Raw genomic sequence first — 25832 nt, 5'->3', positions numbered from 1 at the left:
TATATATATATATATATATATATATATATATATATATATATATATATCCTTTCCTCGGGCCCTAACCATTATGGAGCCTGGACATATCTCATGGTGGTCCTGCTACACAGCACCCTCTGCGTTAACATTGGTCCAACTCTCAAGTCCGTACATGGCCTCTCACTCAGGCCCAGGGGGCGTAAGTTGAGGGGGTACAGTTGCACCAGGACCCAGGAGCTTTAGGGGGCCCATAAGCACTGGTATCAGTATTGAGATTGCAGATTCCATCTGTCCCATAAGGAGACCCACCGAGTACCCCTAACCACACTAAGGTGGATTAAACTCCTTAGTACCCTTAACCATGACTATCATGAATTCACTGTAGGGATGAGGTAGGGGGCCCCGGACAAAAGATTGCACCCGGGCCCACAAGACTTTAGTTACGTCACTGCTCTCACCTGTCTATAGCATAAATCATTGTCCATGTGGTTCTCTGTAGTATGAGACTGTAGGGTCTCTGTATACAGAGCTAGGTCTAGCACCGCACAGAACTTCAGTGCTACAGTTTGCAAATTCCCGTATTTTAGGCCGTAGTATTTGTAACTTTTGGAGAAGAATCATTATTTTTCAATCCCATAAACTATGGCCGCAGCTGGTGACTAGTACGGGCCGCAGCTCCGTTTCCTCAGGAAGAGTCAGGATATTTTCTGTAATACCTTTGTATATCTCATCCATGCGCGCCTCTCGCTTCCTGCTGATACATGTAAATAAATAGCGAGGCCTCGCACAATAAGAAAGGGGCCGCGTCCGATCTGATACGACACCAGGCGGAAAACCATTACAACAATTGTATTCTAGCAGTTTAGATAAATATGACGTTTTGTAAGCTTTCTGCAAGGGTTAATGTGGCAACAATGGCCACCTGTACTCTGATAACAGATGCTCTTAAAGGGGTCGGCTGCTTTCAAGTGAAAATTGTAACATGGGTTAAAACTAGAGATGAGTGTGTACTGTTCGGATCAGCCGATCCGAACAGCACGCTCGCATAGAAATGAATGGACGTAGCCGGCACGCGGGGGGTTAAGCGGCTGGCCGCCGTCAAAGCGGAAGTACCAGGTGCATCCATTCATTTCTATGGAGCGTGCTGTTCGGATCGGCTGATCCGAAAAGTACTCGCTCATCTCTAGTTAAAACCACTGGACGCTGTGCTCTCTGTATCCATAGGAACTAATATGGCGGCGGTTATTTGGTTGAATCCTGTACCCACTTTTCTGACTGTCCTGATAGCTCCATCCTGCTGAGCACATAGGTGCATGAGGAGGTGCAAAATATGGATAGGCGCTACCTTGTGCCATTTAGAATAGTGGCCATAGGGACCTTTGGGGCCCCCTCAGGGTCTAGTGGAAAGTGCCACTGTGTCCTCTATAGCTACGCCCCTGGGCGCATGCTCAGATACTGGCAGCCATGGCTCTTGTCCAGGAGTGAAACGACCCAGCCAAAAAAGCGATTCTCCAAAGTGGACAACCCTTTAAAGGGGTTATACAGCTTTTACAAATGGATAATCCCTGTCTTAAAGGGAACCTGTCAGATGACTTTTCCTATGGTGCCCATCACTAACCTTCCTGTTGTTCAAACTTTAGAATGAGATATGCAAGTTTGCCTTAAAGGGGTTGTTTGACCCCCAAACCAAATCTCCATACTGATGACTCTCCTGTCTCCGATGCTCCATTGACCACCATAGGTGTCTAGTTCATGCTCGTGGCAGGGCCTCACGTGTCTGCTGAGACCAATCAGTGGCCTCGGTGGTTGCTGGTAAGGAATCGGTGACATGTGTGACATCATTGGTCCCTCCTCAATGACCACTGAGGTCACTGATTGGTCTTGGTGGCCACATGAGGTGCAGAACTTCCAACAACAAGGCCTAGGGCCAAGACGTAACGGACACTACTGGAGGACAATGGAGAGCTGGGGAGAGGCGAGTATGTTTTTTTAAAAATGACATTGCACCTCCCTCAGCCTCCAATTCCTGGACAAGCCCTCTAAGGGGTTAAACAGACTACTCAAGATGTAAATAGTGAAGAGGTCACGGCACTCATTCACGTACCATGGGCCCCTCACACAGCTGTTTAGTGGGGGCGTGACCCTCATAAACCCCCTACCAATCTAAGAATAGGTCATCAATAAAAAGTGATGCCTGTTGCCCATAACAGCCAATCACAGCGCAGCTTTCATTCTATAAGCACACCATAAGCTATGTTAGCTGTGTTGTGATTGGTTGCTGTGGGTCACAGGCAGGACCACACCCTGAACCGTTATACATAGCTTGTGGTACAAAACTTCCTAGCTGGTCCATATTATGCCCTTATATGGATAATGGGCGTGGCTTCGGTCACTTCTTCCACCTTGATTGGCTAACCCCACTACTTGTTCAGGTCCGCGGGTCGTGCACCCCATGACCCTCAGTACCCCCCTTAGTTATGTATTTGGTACAAACCTCACCATGTGTCTCCCCCCTCTTTCATTAGTAAGTTATTCGCGCTATCTGGGCGTGGTTTTCGGTAACACTTCCCACTTCCAATTTATTGCGTCACAGTCTTAGGCGTGGCGTAGTGGGCGGCCCGCCTGTCAGAGTGGGCGTGTCGTCCTGTGGTGTGCTCGGTGTAGCGGAGGTGGCAGTGCGCAGTGTCCGGGGCTCAGTACCGCGCTCACACCGCAGACATGGGGAATAAGGTGGCCCGGGAGGACTTCGAGTGGGTGTACACCGACCAGCCGCATGCCGACCGCCGAAAGGAGATTTTGGGTGAGTGGTGTCACGTCTTGCGCATGCCGGGTTGGAGAGGGGGGGAGACCGGCACAGCTGCCATCATGTCTGCCGGTCCTGGCCTCCTCCTCCGGCCACATCTGGGTTAGAACAAGGTTAGTACAGCGGTCTCTCATAGCAACCAATCAGCTACCTGCTTACATTGTGTAAGGATAACAGCTGGAATCTGATTGGCTGCTCTGGACCACTCTAACTTTACAACTTTATAGGGGAGCTCCTTAAAGGGGTTTTCCTAATGTCACTTATTACTTAGTTTTAGGATCTGTTCTCTGGGGTGCGGCTGTTCATGACACAGAGGTCCTGGGTCCACAATGTGTATGTCCAGCGCTGCTGGATTCATCTCTATAGGGTAGTGGTCTGGGCGAGTTGTATAGGCCAGTAGGGCGCTTGCAAGGCCACCACCACATTCAGACAGAGGTGTAACTTGAAGTTACCGGACCCCAGTACTGAATCTATACCGGGGCCCCGACCTACTTTGTGTGTTTCAGAAAAGTGGTGTATTTTATATGTCAGGGGGACAGTTGGGGCCCCCTCGGTGACTACTGCCGTTCTACCCCCTGGATATAGGAGGGTGCCGTGGCCATTCCATTATGTCATATCCTCTTTAAGAGGGTTAAATGATGGCTGAGGCTGCCAGTGGACATAAATAGGGGTCTCCAAGGCCCCTGTGTGATTATAGTGGTGCTGTACAGGTGTGACCACTGCTGTATTCACTTCTATAGAACTGCCAAACCTCTAGTCCCACGGTAGGGAACCTTCGGCCCTCCAGCTGCTGTGAAACTACAACTCCTAACATGCTCCATTCACTTCTATGGGAGTTCCAAGAACGGCAGAGCAACTATGCATGCTGGGAGTTGTAGTTTTACAATAGCCGGAGAGCTGTACGTTCCCTACCCCTGCTCTAGTCGCTACTATCTGCGTCCGTTCTTTATGGGTATGTTCACACGGAGCTTATTATGAGGCTCCAGAATATGCCTACCAAAGACAGTGATGGACGCTTCTTTTATTTGTCCTGCTTGATCTTGCGGAGGATTCTGCAGTGGGTTCAGGATGACTGTCTCACATTCCTCTCCAAATTCCTCCAGGTGAACCTAATGAATGGAGAGGTGGTTATGAATGTGCTCTATTCACATGGGGAGCTCAGGTGGGGGGGCCCCATTCTTATCCCAGCCGTTGTACTCAGTGGTCAGACCCTTATACCCAATACTTCAGGCCCTGCACGAGGCAGAACACAATGTATCTGGCTTCTGTGTAGAGACAATGTATCAGTTTTTACAATATTATAGTTTCTACAATGTATCGGTTTTCTTCAGCGAGTCCTTTTAGGGTTAGTTCACACGGTGCACGGGACCAGGTATTTTGGTCCTGATTTTGATGCGGGAAGCCACGTCAGAATGCGCCTGCCACGGCTTCCCGCTCCAGAGTAGGCTCAAATGAATGGGCCTAGTCCGGAGGTGCTGACGCGAGGCGGAGGTCGGGTCTAACTCGGCCGCGGAATCCGCTTCAAGAAAGGACAGCTTGCTGCATTTTTCCGTGAGCCGAAATATGCCGTTCACAGGAAAAAGAACACTAGCCATAGACCTCTATTGTGAGGGGGTGGATTTGGCATCAGGATCCACCCTGTGTGAACGAGTCCTTAAGGACCTTTATCAGATTATCAGTTGGTTCTAGATGCCTCCGTATCGCCTTATGAATTATTTATACTCCCGGCCCTCCCTTGATATTGGGTATGATATCAGGCGAGATCACAAAATAAACGCTTTGTAGAATTTCATCTGATCGCCTACTTTAATATTAAGGTCCCCACCCAGTCACTACACGTGTGAGTCTGTATCTGGCAGTCTCGCGCTGAGCTGTTGTTGCCATATGGCAGCCGTGCTGCTTCCGTGCTGCTGCACCACCTCTTAGAACCACAATTGTGTGTGGTATTGAGCAGGCTTAGGATATCTCTTGCCCCAGGGAACAGTATCTGCAGCTTGAGAAGAATGACTTCCTGGCAGTGACACAAGAGCCATTGTAGACACCTGACAAGTCTCCACCGGCGTGTGCGGCTCTCGCATTCTTCTCAGGTGGAGGATAATCGCTGAGTAAAGCTTTTCTCTAGCACAGGCAGGTATTACTGTATAACCAGACAGGAAGCCTGGGTGACTAACCCTGTGATGGATAACCCCTTACTAACACCAGTATGGCGTCTTACAGTTTTTTGTTGGGTGTGCTCACGTTGACAAAAGTCATATCCTTCTAGGGAGTTAAAGGGGGTCCCCTATTCAAGAATCTCACCTTAAAGCAAGGATCAGAGACTTAGAGCGCCGGGTCCTCACGTACGTGACTCCCACACGGCTTACTAATTTCATTAGGTTCTGTGTAACACCTCTTCTGACCTGTGGTGGAGCTGTAGGGGAATTTAACACTTTCAGCAGGGTTTTGTCACAGGTTATACAAGATCACTAGTGATTCCAGTGATGAACTTTATAGTTACCTTCTAAGATAAAGGGGTGGTCCAGTGTGGATAATTCCTTTTATAGGGGGTTTCCAAGGCTTATCAAATGATGACCTATCCTAAGGAAGGTTGATGGGAATCCAACACCTGTGATCCTGGCTGATCAGCTGTTTGAAGAGACTAGAAAACAAAGTACAATGCCACACATCAATATAATGGCTGTACTTTGTATTGCATCTCAGCCTTTTCACTTGAATGGGGCTGAGCTGCAGCAAGGCCATGTGACCAATGGGTACGAAGTCACCTGCTCTGCAATGTGGAAAGCTCCTCTTTTGCTTCACACTGCTGATCTATGGGGGCTCCCAGGTATTGAACTCCCACAAATCTACAGCACTGGAGGTATGGGGCGGGGGTGTCATTCTGTCACTCATACCATTAAAGACTATAGTCACAGCCTCCCCCAGCCTGAAGTGACTGATGACAGAGAACAATAGATTGCATTTAGCTGCATTGATCCTGGAGTGTAGACTGTAGGGTTTCTGTCCCTTTTTCCTCTCTTCTTGCATTGTATTCGGGCTCTGTCCTGTAGTGTCTCTGGACCCTGCGGCCTCTTCCTGCCGATCACTCTTCACGCAGCGTCTTCTTCCTTCCTGTCTGTTGCTGCACAGTCAGGGACACTACCTTTTTTTCCCCCCCTCATTCACAGCATTGCATTAGTTTCCACGCCGGGTGTCTTTGCTTTAGCTTCTCTGACATTCTTTATTACTTGTGAGGTCTAAGTGTTCATCCAGTACAATAAGTGCTCGGCTCTCACTACTGATGTGATTGTCTAAGGTTTCATGAGAGGTAAGTGCAGTGGCTGGAATCTGGTTACACAAGGATCACAAGTACATGGTATACGCCATATACTCCTGAGTCTGTGGTCAGGTCAAGGTCTGAGCTGAACGGCAAAGACGTCGCCATGTTAACGTTTCACAAACTTTGTAGAATTATTACATCAAGATTTATTAGTGGGAAACCTTGCCTGAAAGTATTCTAGACCAGACCCCTAAAACTGAGACCTCTGACACCCAATGACTCAAATTGGAATCATTCCGATTCCTAAACTCAGGTCGACTCAGATTAGACCTCTCAAATCAATTCAGACCCCAATCAAGAACCTCTAAAATAGTCCCCCCCCCCCCCCAACTAGGCTGCCTGAAAACCAGTTCTGAACCCCACAAACACACACAAGGCCGTCTTAAAGCTAATTTGTATTCAGTCCATGGACCAGATCACTAAGGTTATTAATTGAGGATCTACCAGTTAAAGATTGGCAGGGGTTTGACCCCTGGCATTAGGAGTTGTTTGAAGGGGCTGCAGCCTCTGTATATTATTGGTTGTGCTTATAGAAGGTGCCCTGTTAGCAGATCTGCACATCCTGAGGCACTTCGACTTTGTTCACACTTTGAGACAGGTTTGGCACAGGGAAAGCTTCTGCTGCATGCACTGAATGTAGCTATAGAGCCCCAATAACCTGTGGTCTCTTAGCCATTATCTGCTCTGTTTTCCTGCAGCCTGCACTCTATCACTCAGAGGGTACAGGAGCATCCACAGGATTTGTGAGGGGTGCTGCCTCATTCCAGTACACTGCTAGTTGCGGCCTCCTCCTTCCAGTGCAGTGCCGCGCCGGTGGGGCCGCCTCCTTACAGTGCAGTACCAGTGGGGCCTCCTCCTTCCAGTGCAGTGCCATGTCGGTGGGGCCTCCTCCTTCCAGTGCAGTGCCGCGTCGGTGGGGCCTCCTCCTTCCAGTGCAGTGCCGCGTCGGTGGGGCCTCCTCCTTCCAGTGCAGTGCCGCGTCGGTGGGGCCTCCTCCTTCCAGTGCAGTGCCGCATCGGTGGGGCCTCCTCCTTCCAGTGCAGTGCCGCATCGGTGGGGCCTCCTCCTTCCAGTGCAGTGCCGCATCGGTGGGGCCTCCTCCTTCCAGTGCAGTGCCGCATCGGTGGGGCCTCCTCCTTCCAGTGCAGTGCCGCATCGGTGGGGCCTCCTCCTTCCAGTGCAGTGCCGCATCGGTGGGGCCTCCTCCTTCCAGTGCAGTGCCGCATCGGTGGGGCCTCCTCCTTCCAGTGCAGTGCCGCGCCGGTGGGGCCGCCTCCTTCCAGTGCAGTGCCGCGCCGGTGGGGCCGCCTCCTTCCAGTGCAGTGCCGCGCCGGTGGGGCCGCCTCCTTCCAGTGCAGTGCCGTGCCGGTGGGGCCTCCTCCTTCCAGTGCAGTGCAGTACCAGAGGGGTCGCCTCCTTCTAGTGTACTATAACGCAGCCCAGCCTCTTTCCAGAGCAGTGACGTGCCGTCGGGGCCGCCCCCTTCCCGTGCAGTGTCGGTGGGGTCGCCTCCTTCCAGTGCAGTGTCGGTGGGGTCTCCTCCTTCCCGTGCAGTGTCGGTGGGGTCTCCTCCTTCCCGTGCAGTGTCGGTGGGGTCTCCTCCTTCCCGTGCAGTGTCGGTGGGGTCTCCTCCTTCCCGTGCAGTGTCGGTGGGGTCTCCTCCTTCCCGTGCAGTGTCGGTGGGGTCTCCTCCTTCCCGTGCAGTGTCGGTGGGGTCTCCTCCTTCCCGTGCAGTGTCGGTGGGGTCTCCTCCTTCCCGTGCAGTGTCGGTGGGGTCTCCTCCTTCCCGTGCAGTGTCGGTGGGGTCTCCTCCTTCCCGTGCAGTGTCGGTGGGGTCTCCTCCTTCCCGTGCAGTGTCGGTGGGGTCTCCTCCTTCCCGTGCAGTGTCGGTGGGGTCTCCTCCTTCCCGTGCAGTGTCGGTGGGGTCTCCTCCTTCCCGTGCAGTGTCGGTGGGGTCTCCTCCTTCCCGTGCAGTGTCGGTGGGGTCTCCTCCTTCCCGTGCAGTGCAGTGTCGGTGGGGTCTCCTCCTTCCCGTGCAGTGCAGTGTCGGTGGGGTCTCCTCCTTCCCGTGCAGTGCAGTGTCGGTGGGGTCTCCTCCTTCCCGTGCAGTGCAGTGTCGGTGGGGTCTCCTCCTTCCCGTGCAGTGCAGTGTCGGTGGGGTCTCCTCCTTCCCGTGCAGTGCAGTGTCGGTGGGGTCTCCTCCTTCCCGTGCAGTGCAGTGTCGGTGGGGTCTCCTCCTTCCCGTGCAGTGCAGTGTCGGTGGGGTCTCCTCCTTCCCGTGCAGTGCAGTGTCGGTGGGGTCTCCTCCTTCCCGTGCAGTGCAGTGTCGGTGGGGTCTCCTCCTTCCCGTGCAGTGCAGTGTCGGTGGGGTCTCCTCCTTCCCGTGCAGTGCAGTGTCGGTGGGGTCTCCTCCTTCCCGTGCAGTGCAGTGTCGGTGGGGTCTCCTCCTTCCCGTGCAGTGCAGTGTCGGTGGGGTCTCCTCCTTCCCGTGCAGTGCAGTGTCGGTGGGGTCTCCTCCTTCCCGTGCAGTGCAGTGTCGGTGGGGTCTCCTCCTTCCCGTGCAGTGCAGTGTCGGTGGGGTCTCCTCCTTCCCGTGCAGTGCAGTGTCGGTGGGGTCTCCTCCTTCCCGTGCAGTGCAGTGTCGGTGGGGTCTCCTCCTTCCCGTGCAGTGCAGTGTCGGTGGGGTCTCCTCCTTCCCGTGCAGTGCAGTGTCGGTGGGGTCTCCTCCTTCCCGTGCAGTGCAGTGTCGGTGGGGTCTCCTCCTTCCCGTGCAGTGCAGTGTCGGTGGGGTCTCCTCCTTCCCGTGCAGTGCAGTGTCGGTGGGGTCTCCTCCTTCCCGTGCAGTGCAGTGTCGGTGGGGTCTCCTCCTTCCCGTGCAGTGCAGTGTCGGTGGGGTCTCCTCCTTCCCGTGCAGTGCAGTGTCGGTGGGGTCTCCTCCTTCCCGTGCAGTGCAGTGTCGGTGGGGTCTCCTCCTTCCCGTGTAGTGATGGCTGGCTCGCTTCCTTCCTGTACAGGGCCAGTGGGGCCGTCTCCTTCCAGTGCAGTGCACAGAGTATGTTCCTCGCCCTCGCCCCAGTGATACATTACTACATGATGAGGTAAATGAGGCAGCTGTCCTATTCCCCTAATGGATCCCTTGTGGCCGCTGTGAGTTCCCTGCGAGGGATGAGGTAAATAGTAGAATATTTGTCTCCAGGCTTCCCTCGGGGCCTCGCTGTGATGACAGCTGTCGTGTCTCCGCATCATTGTGTGCACTGTTATATCCAGGTTGTCAATGAGGCGTCTTCAGCTTTTGTGCTGTAGGGATTTGCATGTGTATTAAAATAATCAGCGAGGTTTACTGTGTATACGGAAAAATTACAGGCTGCGGTAATAGAGAGGCCGGTGCGGACAAGAAATAGACTGCCGGCAGCTGCTTATACTGAGGTGTGGTGCACTAGTGTCTAATTAAAGGAGTCCTCTGGCTGGGTGTAATTAAAGGGGTCCTCTGGTTGGATGTATTTAAAGCCTAAAATAAACAGTCACCTCATTCACACCCAAACCCCGAAGATGTCGCCAAGTTTAACTGTACTTCACTTCTACAACGCTGCTTTACTGGATCATGTGCCTGGAGATCTGGGACTCAGCGGCTTCTATAGAAAATATCCAACCGGTGACCACAGATGGATCTACCTGTATGTGTAGATGAAGCGGCCACCAAGGAGGTCATTGACTGGTGACAACTAGGATGCATCAGAATATAGAAAAATAATGGGGGCTGAAGGGGTCAGGGTATGGTAGGGGGCAACATCTGCACTACCCCTTTAGATCAGGGGTTGTCCAGGATGATAGAAACATGGCTGCTTTCTCCAAAAACTCCACAAAAACCACACGCTCTATGCATCGTATCTGTAAGGCCCCGTTCACATGAGGTGCGGATGCCGGATTTTGGTCCTGGTCTGACGCAGGAAGCAGTGTCAGAATATGGTCAAAATCCGCCTGCCGCGACTTCCGACAGTCACAGCACTCCGCTCCGGCGTAGGCCCAAATGAATGGGCCTAGTCCGGAGGTTGCTGAAGAAAGGGCAGCACGCTTCTTTTCGGAAAAAAGAGCGCTAGCGATCTACATAGACCGTTGTTGTAAGGGGGCGGATTATGACGTGGACTCCGCGCCAACAATGCTGTGGGGTGAGGGTGGGCTTCTCTCCTGCCGCCCCAGCTCTCTAGTATCCTGATCGGCAGCCTGTACCTTCTGCTTGTCACTCTTGGACTATGACCATGACTCCCATTAAACGTACAAAGATGGCTAGGTCGCCCTGCGATACCTTCACTACTGATAGCGAATGGCATCACGTTGCGGCCCCCTGGGGACCTTTGATGGTCTGGTAACCGCTAATGATAAGTGAGTGCCAGGAGTGTGAGCGTGCTGAGAGTTCTGTAATCCTCTGCGCTGCTGTGTTTATGCCTTTATGGCTTTGTCCATTATATGTGGTTTGTGCCGCTCAGCAGAGATAACACTGCCACAGCAGCACGCAGGTGTTTTCTATCCACTGTGACACGTGCCCATAATGTCTGTGTGCAGGGATTCTGCCAGTATTCTTCATTTACGGGTCTGTCCTGTTCCTCTGTAACCACAGGTGTAGCTATAGGGGTGCAGAGGTAGCAGATGCTATCAGGCCCTGGACCTTGAGGTGGTCCCAAGGGTCCCCCTACCACATAAAACATGCCACTATTGTAAATAGTACAAGGTAGAAAAGGACCCTGTTACAGATTTTGCATTGAAACTTCGTTATACCTCCATCTGTCCTAGTGGCCTCAATGTGTCACTTTCCAGTTATTTTCCTAATATGTCTTCTCATTGTCTCCCCAGCCAAGTACCCGGAAATCAAGAGGCTCATGAAACCCGACTCTAACCTCATCTGGATCGTCATTATGATGGTTCTCACGCAGTTTCTGGCCTTTTACCTGGTGAAGGACCTGGAGTGGAAGTGGCTCATGTTCTGGACATACGTGTTTGGAAGCTGCATCAGCCATTCGATGACCCTGGCCATCCATGAAATTTCACACAACTGTGCCTTTGGAAACAATAAGGCCATGTGGAACCGTTGTTTTGGGATTTTTGCCAACTTGCCCCTTGGACTTCCTTACTCCATCTCTTTCAAGAGGTACCACATGGACCACCATCGCTACTTGGGAGGCGATGGCATTGATGTGGACATCCCCACCGATTTTGAGGGCTGGTTTTTCTGCACTCCTCTGAGGAAGCTTGTGTGGATCATCCTGCAGCCCCTCTTCTACACCATCCGGCCCGTCTGCATCAACCCCAAACCCGTCTCTCGCCTGGAACTAATCAACCTGGTTATTCAGTTTTCCTTTGACGCCGTGGTTTACTATTTCTTGGGTGTGAAGTCTGTGGTTTACATGCTGGTTGGCTCTATCCTGGGCCTCGGACTTCATCCTATATCGGGGCACTTCATCGCTGAGCATTACATGTTCCTAAAGGGCCACGAGACCTACTCCTACTATGGGCCACTGAACTACCTGACATTTAACGTCGGCTACCACAATGAGCATCACGACTTCCCAAGTGTACCTGGCAAGAACCTGCCCCTGGTAAGAGACTGAATTCTTTATCCATGCCTTGACATTGTATAGAGTCAGTGAGTAATCTCTCCATAGTCTGCTGTAGATGTATATAAGGGTATGTTCACACGGAGGAATCAGACATTGGAAGCATTATCCACCTAGTCATCCCAAATTGTTACCTGAATTTGTTATATTCCATGGTAAGCAGTGATGGAAGCAGGACGCTAAAAGAAAAAAATAATCCTGCTCGGCCTTGCTTGTGGTGCGAGCCATTTTTAAGTTTCTGAGCGTCTCTTGAATCTGTGAATCTGTTAAGGTCTTGGACACAGGACCCCAACAGATCAGATATTGATGACCTGATTTTAAGGATAGCTCATCCATATTTAATTCTCAGGAAACCCCTTTAAGAGTCTTTAGTCCGTTGCTTACTGTAATAAGAAGGTCCTCGCTGAGGTCTGGTAGCGGCAGTCACTCTGTATAGTGGCCTTCTCTGGGGCAGGATTGGCTGAACGTCTAATGTGTATGACGGGGGTCTCCCGACTCTTCCCTGACGTCGGGGGAGATAGTGGGGTCTGACAGCAACTCTCCCTATTCAAAACGAAAACATGGTCAGCCAAAGCAAGGGAGCCATGTTTATGAGGAGTTGGCCGAGCGGGCCTATAAAGCTTACCCATTGTATAATCAGTTATATGATCCCGATGGGCGATGGAGCACCTGAGAGAATCCTAATGACAAGGATCTGACTTACTGGAATCTTTACTGCTTGTGGTTTCCATTCACTTCTGCAGCTTATAGGCCTATATAGCAATGTTTGGCCCTCGGCCAGGACACAGTGTCACACCCAAGTGCTATATAAAGCAAGGCTTGTATATGGTGGCCGACACTTCATGCATGACTGCAGTTCTGTGCGAGTAGGACAGCTATGTGTAGTCTGAACCAGGTTCTCATGTGCCGCTCCAGATAGACCACAGCTGGAGAGACCCCGTCCAGGAGACCGCTGAGGCACGTGCTGGATGATCCGCTAATAGTCTCTTATCAGATGGGCGCTGCTCTGGGGGATTAGGGGTATTACAGCCCCTGCACCATTCTTCATTGGCATGGCAGAGTGAAGTCTATTACAAGTCTTGTATTCTCTACAGAGGATTAAGGGAATATCTACATGGGCCCGTCATAACTAATCTCAGCTATGCTGACTCTTGTGGAAAGTGACTTACGGTGCAGATTTTTTTAAAAAAATTTTTAAATCCCGTCTCCAGGGCCAAATTACTAATAACACATGAGGCAGATTTACTAATGCTGTAGACTTGAGTACAGAGTCTATTAGGAGGGGGCTGTTTCATATATATGACCTCTGGAAGTTTTCCTCATTCTTGTGTTCCTTTTTCAGGTGCGGAAGATTGCGGCGGAGTACTATGACCCCCTCCCACAGTACTCCTCCTGGGTGAAGGTGCTCTACGACTTTATAATGGATGACTCCCTCAGCCCCTATTCCCGTGTCAAGAGGGAACTAAAAGGAGAAGTAAAACAGGATTAACCCCGGAGCCTCTAGGACACTTACTTTGGCCCTTGGAGTCCCATGCGCTTTATAAAGTCTTGGAAATATGGCCTCTGCAGGGGACCCCCAAATCTAGTAACACCAGGACTCCCATGGCCTCTGTTTTTACACTCCAAATGCTTCTAATCTAAGAGATACCAGACAGATTTTTTTTTTTCTTTTCTGTAATTTAGTCTTTGGTTGTTAAAGGGTACCCATTCCCTGTAGCGATTAACTTCACGGAGGTGGCCATATTGTGCAATGAACAGTCTGTTTCAGCCTTTGGTCACAGGGAAGTGGGAAATCTTGCCTCAGGGTTGTCTAGTTCTTGGGCACTAGTTCCCCGGAAGTGTCGCAGTACCGGAGCAATAATTGGGGGACAATGGCTCCCGCTAACCACAACTATGTCGTATCATTTCAGAGTGCTCTAGTGCTGACCCGCTCTGTATCCCCCCCTGTAGGTTTAGGGTACCTGCTGTGGGATTACCCCTGTGACTTGCTGTTATGTCCAGGATGACATTTGCTTTGTCCCTGTGTAGTAGGGTTTTGTTTTGTTTTTTGTTTTTGTTCATTTGGTCTGGCTAAATGTGGCAGGGCCTAAGATAGAGGGCGCCCCCTAACCCCACACCCAATTGATGTATAGAGCTAATTTCTGGCATTAGAACATGCCCCACCCCCATATATACCAGCCGGTCGCTTCCACTCTTTGCCCCCCTTTCCCTTTTGCTTTTATTGCTGTACTCTGGCCCTGACCGAGGACGCTCCACGTAGCTTTCACTTTGTCAGCTGCGGTTATCTTATCAGGAAGAAGACAGATGCCTGGACTATGGCTGCAACCTCATTACATAGACTAGAACACAAAGTGACAACAACATCGGCCAACAAACGGCGCAACGTACGGGAACTCTGTGAAATTGGGAGTAGACTGACATAATCCAGACGCAAGCAGAAAGGATCGAGAAAGACTTTGAACCTAGAAACCCCCTCAGCAAATATCTGCAAATGTAGATGCTTGTGCTGGTTGTTGTGTACAGGTAGTGTGGTGGAGTCTGTCCATGCTGGGGGTTGTAGTTCTGTAACATCATGGGAGCACTAGGGTAGAGGATGGGGAGGTTGCACTTTATATATAGAACCTATCACTTGTTTCTTGATTTGGGAAGGGGCAGTCATTCTTTACCTCTAATCTGATGATGTTCTACAGGTCAGGTCAAGTTTTAGCAGTTTTCCATTTTTAGTTATAGGGGTTGTCTTTCCAAAAATGCTAAATGACAGTGATGGAGAAGCAAAGCAGAGCAGACCATATACCCCTGCAGATGACACCTATGTCCCCAGGTCTTCCCATAAAGGTGCATGACCCCCTGAACCTACCATATAGAAGTGCAGATGACGTCTATGTGCTATATATGGGGCGGTATGGCTTTTCCTCCAAAACATAATGCCAGAGGTGGAAGAGAGATCAGACATGACTGATTTCACGTTCCCGGATCCTTTTTTTAGGGTTATTAGCTGATGCCAGAGGTTTTTTGACCAAGTGCATTTGTATGAGGAGGATTGGGAGAGAGCCGGTGGCCGCCATTGTTGCTGTATGGCCAGCCTATAGTCTTTGACAGCCCCCTGTATCCTGGAGGACTTTCCTTGGACGACCTCCTCCAGATAGCTATTTACTATCAGGCTTGGTAGATGGGGGGGGGGGGGGTCGGTCGACCCTAAGCCTTCCAATTTTTGCAATTGTCCAAACTTTTTTTTTTTTTTTTTTTTAAGGTAGAAGTGTTTTTTTCAATAGGCAGGTCGTGATTTAAAAAACCAAACCGCATTAACTCCACAATTGTGCAAAGTTTTTGGATTCCCACACCCCCAACCTTAACCTAAAAAACTGCAAAACTACAACATTCATAATCCAGATTGGGAATGACACAAAATTTGACCCGGTTATGTATTAACCCTCGCAGTGCATAACTTGGGCATGTCCAGAGACTTAGAAAATGAGCAATTCCCCCTCCTCCTTCCTTCATATAACCTTTGTCACATGTGACTGCAGATCCGTGCCAGATAAGCGGCCCGCCCATCCCCCACTTCCTCGGCCCCTTCAGTCCTGTAGATAACAATGGCACTTTTCACTTTCCACCCTGATAGTTGACATTGCTGCTGTCCTGGACTCAGCTGATGTTACATAAGCCGCGCATGCCAGTGGTCGGACAAAGGATCCTGTCTGCATGGCATCAGCTGATCTGGCGTCACGGGTCTGCCGACTGAAGATTTAATACATTCAGGATCAAAGGGCGATGTGTAATATACTCGTGGGAAGTCAGATGCCAAGATTATCCTGTATATAACGCCCTCTTAGTCTCACCGCCGTGCCCCTAGGCCTGGGCTCTCCCAACTATGGTGAAGCTTAAACCCTGGAGCATGCTGGGAGTGGTAGTTTTGCAATACGTGGGAGACCATTCTAGACTTTCAGTACATTGTCATTCTCTGTTTCTTGCTTTCATATATTGAACCAGGTCACTCTGCTCCAGTGAATTGTTGGCCCTCAGCAGGCCGGACTTGACCATCTTGGATCAGACCGGTGTCTTCAGGCAGGTTTGCAGCCCACAACACGTTTGTCTCTGCTTTGCTACCCGCTCCTAGACATTGAGCTGAACTTTCCTGGCCTAGTGTACAGTTTGGTGGCCTTTCATGTTTGTCCTTTATGACGTGTTCCAGTCTTGTCAGTTCTTTGTCACTTTTTTTTCCAGTATGTTCCTGGTTTCAGCGATACAGATCACTTAGGTTATTTAAATATTCGTCCCCGTCTCCTTACACGTTATATGTCCTAGGACAGGCCCCTTCAAGACGCCCAATAACTGATGAGCCCATGAATTGAAAGGGTGGGTCATAAATGCAATGTACTTTTGGTGATACGATCTGTATTTGAGGAGCTTCGGCCCATTAGTGATGGGGCATCTGTACGGGGCCTGACGAGTTCATTCACTTTCGCTCTCCACAACTTATAAACCAAAACTGTGTCCAGGACTCGCTTGTTAAAGCTGCTGTTTGTAACTTTTGTCAGTATTAAAATTTATTTGTTCACCTATTAAAATGTATTAAATATTCTATACGGAGTGCTCTTTTTATTAATTTTTGTTGACGTCACTCTACATTGGGAGATATCCCTTCCTCATGTGTCAGAATATGGAATTATACATTTAGGCTACATGGACATGTGCAGGGTCCTTGGCAAACCAGTATGGACGACACATGAACCATGTCAGTTTGTGTCGCCTGATTCACTGAGCCGCTCCACAAAACAGAGAGGAATAGGATCTGTCATGAAATTCGCCCCAGGCCCACAGCCCCATGATAATACATTGCCATGTCTATGGGGCCATAGAAAGTATTGGGTCAATGTGCTAGCCATGAAGATCACAGCTTGCACATGTTCGTGTGCTTAAAACCTTGCACCTCACTCGATCTCACAGCTGAGTGAATATAAACCTTAGAATTTGGTGGAGGATGCGGGCAATTTGGGTTGTTAATGTTTAAAGTGAACACTCCCTACAAAAGTAGATATGTATTTTCTGTCCAAATATTGCCCAAACCTGGAAAAATAGATCTTGTTTAGGCAACTCCAAATGATTATACCCAACCATTCCAAGAAATGAGACATCGCAGGAAATTTTTTTTACTGTTATCGTGGTTTTCAAGGCTGAATCACTGTTTGACTGTAATAATGATGGGCAGGAACACCAGTAGGGTTCAGAGAGAGGTTAAAAAAAGGACTGAAACTTGGATCCATGTGGGAGTATTTTTGAAATCTGAGTTTGCTGCCTTATAAACCGTAGAAAATAATCTCTGAATTCTCCTTTTATTCTCACTAGAAGGTGTATTTTATATCGTATATCACTTGGATTATTTTGCCTAGTGTGTAATGTTTATAGGTTTCATACAGAGGAATTTCTGCTATAAAATCGGCTCTAAATTCGGGCCGAACACTTATCCTAGAGTATCTGCACACAGTATACTGCCCCCTTATTGTGAGTGAAGGTCAGTAAGGGGCCTCGTGCAATTGCTTGGTATGTAGCATAGCCCTGAAAAATTACTAATACTCCATTTCCCAATAATGATTACTCCTTTTAGCTGTGGCAGCGCCAAAGTAAAGTGATGACAGCCCAGAAAATGTCAGATCCCAGTGACAGCTGCCGGTCTGTACAAGGGGGAACATATGTAGACAAACAAAGCAGCTCCAAAACGACACTGTCATGTGATGGCGGCGGTGTGATAATATTAATTAGACATTAATAAGACATTGCTGAGCGAGCGCAATGGTGGCCAAAAACCATCTGCCAGAGACCTTGTAGTGTAAGCAGTTTATATCAGTTCTCGCCATTATGACACATGATTCCTATGAAGCGCCAGTATATATCTGCCAGGGAGAAAGTTTGTGCCCCCCTCCTCCCTATCCAAGCTACAGCAAGAACATGCAGCAGAGCGGACGTGACACAACACGACGTCGTTACATGCATTCCTGACGGTGCTGATCATTTATTCTGCAGGGTGGGGTGTGTCGTCTTCAGGCATTCAGAGAAGCTCCTTTGTATCTACACGTGGTCAGAATTTTATGGGGTTAATAGTATATGTAATCTGCAGTTTATAGGTCTGTACTTCAAAGGAGGTGTCGCCAATTTTTTATTTATTAAAATCAGACTGTCACCTTTTTCTAGTCTATTTTTATTCTCTAAACTTTTTTTTAAATTCTATTGAACATTAATATGGGTGCGGCCATCTTGCCTGAGCTTCTCCTCTGCTCTGTTAACAGTATTTAGTGAACTGCTTTACAGCACAGTCATGGCCGTAGACAGCAGTAGTCTGGAGCCGACTCATTGAGGTCTATGGTGGAGTTCTCTAGATAAGCTGTGACCTCATCTATTGTCGGTAATGATGGCTCAGTGGTCTTATTAATAGAGGTGTTATCTTCTATTGTAATACTGTCTGTGATGTATGACAAGGCGCAGAATACTGGTGTAAATCAGTGGTGTAACTACCGGGGTAGCAGTGGTAGTGGCTGCCACAGGGCCTGGGACATTAGGGGCGCGGCGACAGCCGCTACCCCTGCGTTTTTTTCTTTTCTTAATAGGCCATTACCGGTTGGAGTTACTCCGGCCGGTAACGGGCCCTATTTACTTGCCGGTCCTGGGAGCAGCCAGGTCCAGGGGAGGTAGGGCAACATAAAAACCATGTTACTTAACTTTCCACACTCCGGGCAGGTTCGGGCCTACTTCTGGATGCTCCCTGACGTCACATAGCCTGGGACGCAGGTCTTTCGGTTGGGGTCTTTGGCGGGCATCGGTTGAGGGCTGGGGGCCCAATGTTAAAAGTTCGCCACAGGGCCCCATTGTTCCTAGTTACAGCACTGGTGTAAATATGGCGCTTGCCATCCCACTATAGGTCTACAGGGGAGGCATAGGCCCGAGAAGCGTTGGAATTCCATCCAGTAAAGTAAAAGTAAAGTTTTGTTGAAAGTTTGGACAGTGTCTTGCAGGAAAGAGGTGAGGTCCTCCATACGCATAATCTCATTGACCTTTAAAATCCAGAGGGGAGGAGGAGGTTCAGTTCGCTTCCAAAACTGCGGGATACATGCCAAGGATTAAAATTGAAGCAAGGAGAGCTCATAAATAAGCGTCAGGCACTCACAATGATGGAGGTGGAACAGAGCAGGTGAGAAGTCTCAGTAACTTGAGAAATAATCCTCTTAACCCTGTCCCAGAAGGGGGATAAAGCGCAAAAAATTGTGTAACATGGTGCCCTCCTCCACCTCAAACCTCCAACATAATGATAGGACCTGTGGGAGAAGAGCATGCAATCCTGAGGGGACACGACTTTAAAAATGGCCTCCTGATATCGCGACCTGATGGATGTTTCATGTGAATGTGAGAGACGGAATATGTGTTCTGTTGGGGCATGAGTGAGAGATTAGTTAAGGTCATGAAGTGAGGGACATCTCTGCCCCGGTATTTTAAGGAAAAGCATCATGTCCTATCATGCAGGCAGTGCCTTGGTTGTGGTGATATCTCGTTGCGTTACAGCAAACGGCGTGGTAGATTTTAGATTCTGCAGAGTTGGGACAGACTTGTCAACATTTGTTGGCAGCCATTTGAGAGAATCAGGAGTTGTTGGTGGCCGTGCCCCTTTCCCATAAGACCGTGCACACTTGTGACATGTGAGCATACTGCTTTGGCAGCTACGCCCTTTTTCGTAATATAGCCTTCGCATTATGTGCCCATTAGTGATCAGAAATTTGTCTTTTTTTTTAGTGAGTAGGGTCATTTGTCTACTTTGTGTAGGCAGGCGAGCCCCGAACCCCCCCCTCCGTGCCAGACGTTTCTTCCTGTTGATTTTAGGTGAAATCTCAGTCTCATACACACGGAGCAAAGTGGCGCTTTCTTTGGCGCTGAATTTTCAACTTGGAAAATTCCGCTAGCGGAAACTTCCATGAGTGGATAAAAAAAGCTAGTGGAACCCATTGAAATTAATGGGAGGCTTTTTTTTCAGCGTGGAAAATTCAGCGCCAAAACCCCACCATTTTCCTCCATGTGAATGGACCCTGAGGCTGGGGCCCCACGGGCTGGAAACGCCGCAGTAAAAATTGCGGCGATTTACAGTACTTTCATGTATTCATGTGAATCCCATGCCCACTTTGTGGAAAAAGTCGCAGTGAGGACACGCTGCGATTTCCAAAACCGTTGAGGTTTTGAAAATTGCAGCATGTCAATTATATCTACGGAAACACCGGCGGCTTTCCCGTAGATATAATTGTAACAGAAAGTCCGTGGAGGAAAACTCCAGCGCTGCGGGAAGAACCGCGATGCGTTCACACCGCTTTTGTTCCCACAGCGCTTTAGTGCGCCGTTTCCGGCCCGTGGGGTCTTAGCCTTACAGAGACTCCGACACAGATGTGAACAATGTCTAACCTAGTGGAACGACATCCTGGCTGATCATGTCATAAGAGTTAGGTTACAGGAACCAGGTGACCCATTTAGGGGTGCAGCTAGCCACGTAGGGGGTGGAGTGAGCTGTCGTCTGTCAGACAGGAGGTGATTTGCATCGTTCACGTTAGAGAGGCGGCTCATTTGTGAAGGACACAAGTTCCATAGGGATTATCAGAGACTGCCTTGGGAGCCATGCCATCTTTCTCGGTAGTTTGGGAGGTCTCCCATTATTTCGGGAAACTCACAGACATTCTGGTAGAGGTTACAAGTATGACTTGGGGCTTATTCACACAGGGTGTAACCACACATATGATCCTGTTTATTTTCAGGGTGTGTTGTCTGAGCATGATCCATTTTTTCTGGCAAGAAATGGACTGAAATAGTGTACATTAGAGCTGGCTTACAGTTCTCTGCGCCGTTGGCGGTCAGAGCGTTGTGTGAATCACTGAGCCGCCATTGAGTCCATTAGGGAAAAATATGGTAGCGTGTTCCATCAGGTTGTATGATAGAATAGCCATAAGAGAGCAGTGCCATATGGAGAGTCTATGGCCAACTTATTAAACTGTGTTACCCATCTGCGTTTGGTAATCCGTTTGGGGAGTCCGCATGGCGACCCCCCGAATGGACTACTGAAGGCATATGCAAGCGCTGTGCAGTGAAAGCACAAAGACCCCATAGACTATAATGGGAACCGCATGCTTGCTGCAAGTTCTCCGCAGAGAACATGTGGAGAGGAAAGTAAATTGTGAAGCACTTTCCTCTCTGCACGTTCGCTGAAGAGACTTCGCGACAAGCACATGGACCCCATTATAGTCTATGGGGTCCATGCAGGGGTGAACCTAGCTTTTATGCCGCCTGAGGTGGACGACAGAAATGACTGGCTTGGACTGGCTTAGGTCAGCAAAAATGCCGCCCCCCCTCCCCCCGGGGGCCCGGCATAACGCCGCCTGAAGTGGTCGCTTCAGGTCGCCTCATGGGAGGTGCGGTGCTGGGTCCATGTGCTTTCACTGCACACCACTTGCAAATGCATTCGGTATTTCGGTCGGGGGGTCCCCATGCGGACTCCCCCGAATGGAATAGCAATGCAGATATGAACGAGGCAATAGTTGTATTCTGCTCTGATGTTCCTCTGCTACTTTAAGGGACACAGGGTAGGGCCCTGTTTGTAATGGAAGTTCTAAAAGTTTACAAGACCCAAATCTGGACTGGCAGACTCGGAGGCACTGGTGTGAACAAGGCCCTGTCAAAACATAAAAACCACTCTGGTTGCCCTGAGCAACCAATCAAAGCTCAGCTTTCATTTCCTAAACTGCTCTGGAAAGATGAAAGCTGCGCTGTGATTGGTTACCATGGACAACAGGGCCAGTCCTGCCGACATGTTGGCAAGTAGAAAGGGGGCTCGGCCCGCAGATAACTGACTCGGGCCCCTTTGTTCCAGAAATCAGGGGGGCCAGTGCCCTGACCCCGCCAATGCTATCACCTCACAACATGTCCGCATGTAGGGAAATATCAGCAGACTCTGGATATGAAACAAGCAAATGAACATGTAAAATATTCCCTGAACATACGACATGCAAAATAAGAGCCCACAATACTGTGTACAGAGTCTGAGTGTCCGGCCGCAGCCGCGTGACTAGTGCCTGCCTGCTCATGAGCATACATGGAGGCTTCTCTGTACGCAGTCAGGGGTGTGAAGAGTTTTGCAATCACAAATGCATCTAAAAATAATGAAGTGACTTTGCAAATGGTCTTGCATAACAATCTATCATCGCCGTGTGCTTACAGCTCCGATTCAGACTTGTGTGAGCGCCACACTTGTCAGCAGGCTGGGACTGGTATTGCAGCTTAGCCCCATTTACTTGAATATCAGGCATAATGTTTGTAAAGGAGGAACAGTTTCCCAAAAAAGCAAGCTGCCATGTTATATTAAGCTGACCCGAAGACAATGAGAAGTTAGTGAAGGTTTTGTGCACACCATGTCACGTAGACACAAAGTCTCCCGCGTAGCACCTTTATTACTGGTGGCGCCATGTGGCCTATACACATAGCTGCCCCGCTATGAGCCGTATTAAATTACAGTATAATTAACGGCAGTGAATATTATTCTTAACTATCCAAGGTCATATTGTTACCTGGAAAATGAATCCTCTCGAGGGATGAAGTGGAACAAAACATCAATGACGTCTACATGGAGGCGCTTCATACTGTATTATATGCTCGGTATTGTAAGCCTGTATATGTAGCTGCAGAGGAAGCATATCCTGTATACATACTGTATATACACACATACATGCAGTATATATAAGTGTCTTATTGTGCCTCAGCCCCATTCATTTTAAAGGAGCCAACCTAGAATACCACTCATGACCTGTAGCCTGGTGTGGCGCTGTTTCCCGGAACAAAGCAGCCATAAGGGTTAACAAGGCACTGTATTGTATTCCAACCTTCTGGAATGGCACCTGCAAGGTCATGTGACCTGAGAATTGGGGAAGGGTGTCTATAGTTACACTTCACCTGCCCTATGGAGTTTTTTCTCACATTAATGGAGCATGGAAGTGACTGTAACAGGCTGAAGACTTATTAAGTGTAACACCTTTCTCCTCAGCCCTGGGCTACAGCCAGGGAATCTGAATGATTTATATTGCACAGCTCCATGACGTGTCCAATGGTTAACACTAAACACTGCGGCAATAAAACTGTGATCTCCAACCTGCAGCTCAACAGCTGTTAGTGAAACTACAAGTCCCAGCATGCCCTGATAAGAGAAAGCACTAGATCATCACATGTACCTGTAATAAACTATAAACCAGCTGGAAATACAACTCTCAGCATCAGTACAGGATAAGTAGTGTATGTACACAGCAGAATAGTGAGCGCAGCTCTGGAGTATAATACAGGATGTAACTCAGGATCAGTACAGGATAAGTAATGTAATGTATGTACACAGTGACTGCACCAGCAGAATAGTGAGTGCAGCTCTGAAGTATAATACAGGATAAGTAATGTAATGTATGTACACAGTGACTGTACCAGCAGAATAGTGAGCGCAGCTCTGGAGTATAATACAGGATGTAACTCAGGATCAGTACAGGATAAATAATGTAATGTATGTACACAGTGACTGCACCAGCAGAATAATAATAATCATTTTTATTTCTATAGCGCCAACATATTCCGCAGCACTGTACAATTTGTAGGGTTCAAATACAGACAGAAAGATACATTACAAAGAGTCATTTCACACAATGGGACTGAGGGCCCTGCGCACAAGAGCTTACAATCTATGAGGTAGAGGGGGTGACACAAGAGCTGGCAGGGGCGGTATTGCTTATACAGGGGTCAGACACTTTGTAATAGAGGTGACTGTCATTACACAAACATAAAATTTTATGAGCCGTCACTAGTCGTGTCCTTTATCATGTGGATGGAGCTTGGACCTATAAAGTTAGCCTGAGATGGCAGCATATCATGTGGGGAAATGTGGGAGTGGGGACAGAGGAGGGTTCATTTTAGGGATTCTAATTACGGTACGGAAGGGTTACCATTAGTAATTGATAGGCTTGTCTCATAAGATGCGTCTTTAGTTTGCGCTTGAAACTGTAGAAATTGGGAGTTAATCTGATTGTCCGGGGTAGAGCATTCCAGAGAAGTGGTGCAGCTCGGGAGAAGTCTTGTATACGAGCGTGGGAGGTTCTGATAATAGAGGATTTACACTCACCGGCCACTTTATTAGGTACACCTGTCCAACTGCTCGTTAACACTTAATTTCTAATCAGCCAATCACATGGCGGCAACTCAGTGCATTTAGGCATGTAAACATGGTCAAGACAATCTCCTGCAGTTCAAACTGAGCATCAGTATGGGGAAGAAAGGTGATTTGAGTGCCTTTGAACGTGGCATGGTTGTTGGTGCCAGAAGGGCTGGTCTGAGTATTTCAGAAACTGCTGATCTACTGGGATTTTCACGCACAACCACCTCTAGGGTTTACAGAGAATGGTCCGAAAAAGAAAAAACATCCAGTGAGCGGCAGTTCTGTGGGCGGAAATGCGTTGTTGATGCCAGAGGTCAGAGGAGAATGGCCAGACTGGTTTGAGCTGATAGAAAGGCAACAGTGACTCAAATAGCCACCCGTTACAACCAAGGTAGCCAGAAGAGCATCTCTGAACGCACAGTACGTCGAACTTTGAGGCAGATGGGCTACAGCAGCAGAAGACCACACCGGGTGCCACTCCTTTCAGCTAAGAACAGGAAACTGAGGCTACAATTTGCACAAGCTCATCGAAATTGGACAATTGAAGATTGGAAAAACGTTGCCTGGTCTGATGAGTCTCGATTTCTGCTGCGACATTCGGATGGTAGGGTCAGAATTTGGCGTCAACAACATGAAAGCATGGATCCATCCTGCCTTGTATCAACGGTTCAGGCTGGTGGTGGTGGTGTCATGGTGTGGGGAATATTTTCTTGGCACTCTTTGGGCCCCTTGGTACCAATTGAGCATCGTTGCAACGCCAAAGCCTACCTGAGTATTGTTGCTGACCATGTCCATCCCTTTATGACCACAATGTACCCAACATCTGATGGCTACTTTCAGCAGGATAATGCAATGCCATGTCATAAAGCTGGAATCATCTCAGACTGGTTTCTTGAACATGACAATGAGTTCACTGTACTCCAATGGCCTCCACAGTCACCAGATCTCAATCCAATAGAGGAGCATCTTTGGGATGTGGTGGAACGGGAGATTCGCATCATGGATGTGCAGCCGACAAATCTGCGGCAACTGTGTGATGCCATCATGTCAATATGGACCAAAATCTCTGAGGAATGCTTCCAGCACCTTGTTGAATCTATGCCACGAAGAATTGAGGCAGTTCTGAAGGCAAAAGAGGGTCCAACCCATTACTAGCATGGTGTACCTAATAAAGTGGCCGGTGAGTGTAAGTGTTAGGTCATTGAGTAAGCGGAGAGCACGGGTTGGGCGGTGGACAGAGATGAGGGAGGAAATGTATGGAGGTGCGGCATTATGGAGAGCCTTGTGGATGAGGGGGATAACTTTATATTTTATTCTATAATGAATAGGCAGCCAATGTAACAACTGTCACAGACCCGAGGCATCGCTGTAGCGTCTAGCCTGATAGATGAGCCTGGCCGCTGCATTCAGAATAGATTGTAGAGGGGAGAGTTTAGTGAGGGGAAGACCGATTAGTGAGGAGTTACAGTAGTCAAGGCGAGAATGAATCAGAGAGACAATAAGTGTCTTTAGTGTATCTCTGGTGAGGAAAGGGCGTATTCTGGAATAGTGAGCGCAGCTCTGGAGTATAATACAGGATGTAATTCCAAAGAGAAAGCTGTTTAGAGAAGAAAACTGCAATAATACGTATCACAAGGAGACCTTGATTCCATATGGTGTTACAGGGCTATGGGTGCTATAGGGCCGATAACTTTGTGAGATCTTATATATGTAGCCTCCATTATAGATCAACAATAACATTTCACAACTCACTACTTACATACCAGGACAAGACACCGTTATCACCAGGATGTGATTAATCTCTGCAGGTTACCGGCACTCTTGTGTAACTGGTTTATACAAATCGGCTCGTAAATGACGGGAAGTTTTACAGTCATTACTGGATCTGTCAGTGCACTGTGTGGCTTTCTTTCTGTTAAT

At 48.9% G+C, this 25832-nt stretch overlaps 1 protein-coding gene across 1 annotated transcript; it reads left to right on the top strand.

Annotated features, from left to right (window-relative positions):
• The first annotated feature begins 2609 nt into the window (after window positions 1-2609).
• On the top strand, window positions 2610-14900 carry DEGS1 (delta 4-desaturase, sphingolipid 1). Its single transcript, XM_075267185.1, has 3 exons — window positions 2610-2779; window positions 10947-11689; window positions 13050-14900. The coding sequence occupies exons 1-3, from the start codon at window positions 2698-2700 to the stop codon at window positions 13194-13196; spliced, it is 972 nt and encodes a 323-aa protein (XP_075123286.1). The 5' UTR covers window positions 2610-2697; the 3' UTR covers window positions 13197-14900.
• Window positions 14901-25832: the final 10932 nt, after the last annotated feature.

Source organism: Leptodactylus fuscus, chromosome 3, assembly GCF_031893055.1.
Source record: "Leptodactylus fuscus isolate aLepFus1 chromosome 3, aLepFus1.hap2, whole genome shotgun sequence".
Classification (NCBI taxonomy): Eukaryota; Metazoa; Chordata; class Amphibia; order Anura; family Leptodactylidae; genus Leptodactylus; species Leptodactylus fuscus.
This window is presented reverse-complemented; position numbering and strand designations above follow the sequence as displayed.

Excerpts from the sequence above, each read along its gene's own strand:
- DEGS1 (XM_075267185.1), top strand. The coding sequence starts at position 2,698 with ATGGGGAATAAGGTGGCCCGGGAGGACTTCGAGTGGGTGTACACCGAC. Across the intron at positions 2,780-10,946 it reads CCGCCGAAAGGAGATTTTGG|CCAAGTACCCGGAAATCAAG; the intron begins GTGAGTGGTGTC and ends TTGTCTCCCCAG. Across the intron at positions 11,690-13,049 it reads CTGGCAAGAACCTGCCCCTG|GTGCGGAAGATTGCGGCGGA; the intron begins GTAAGAGACTGA and ends TTCCTTTTTCAG.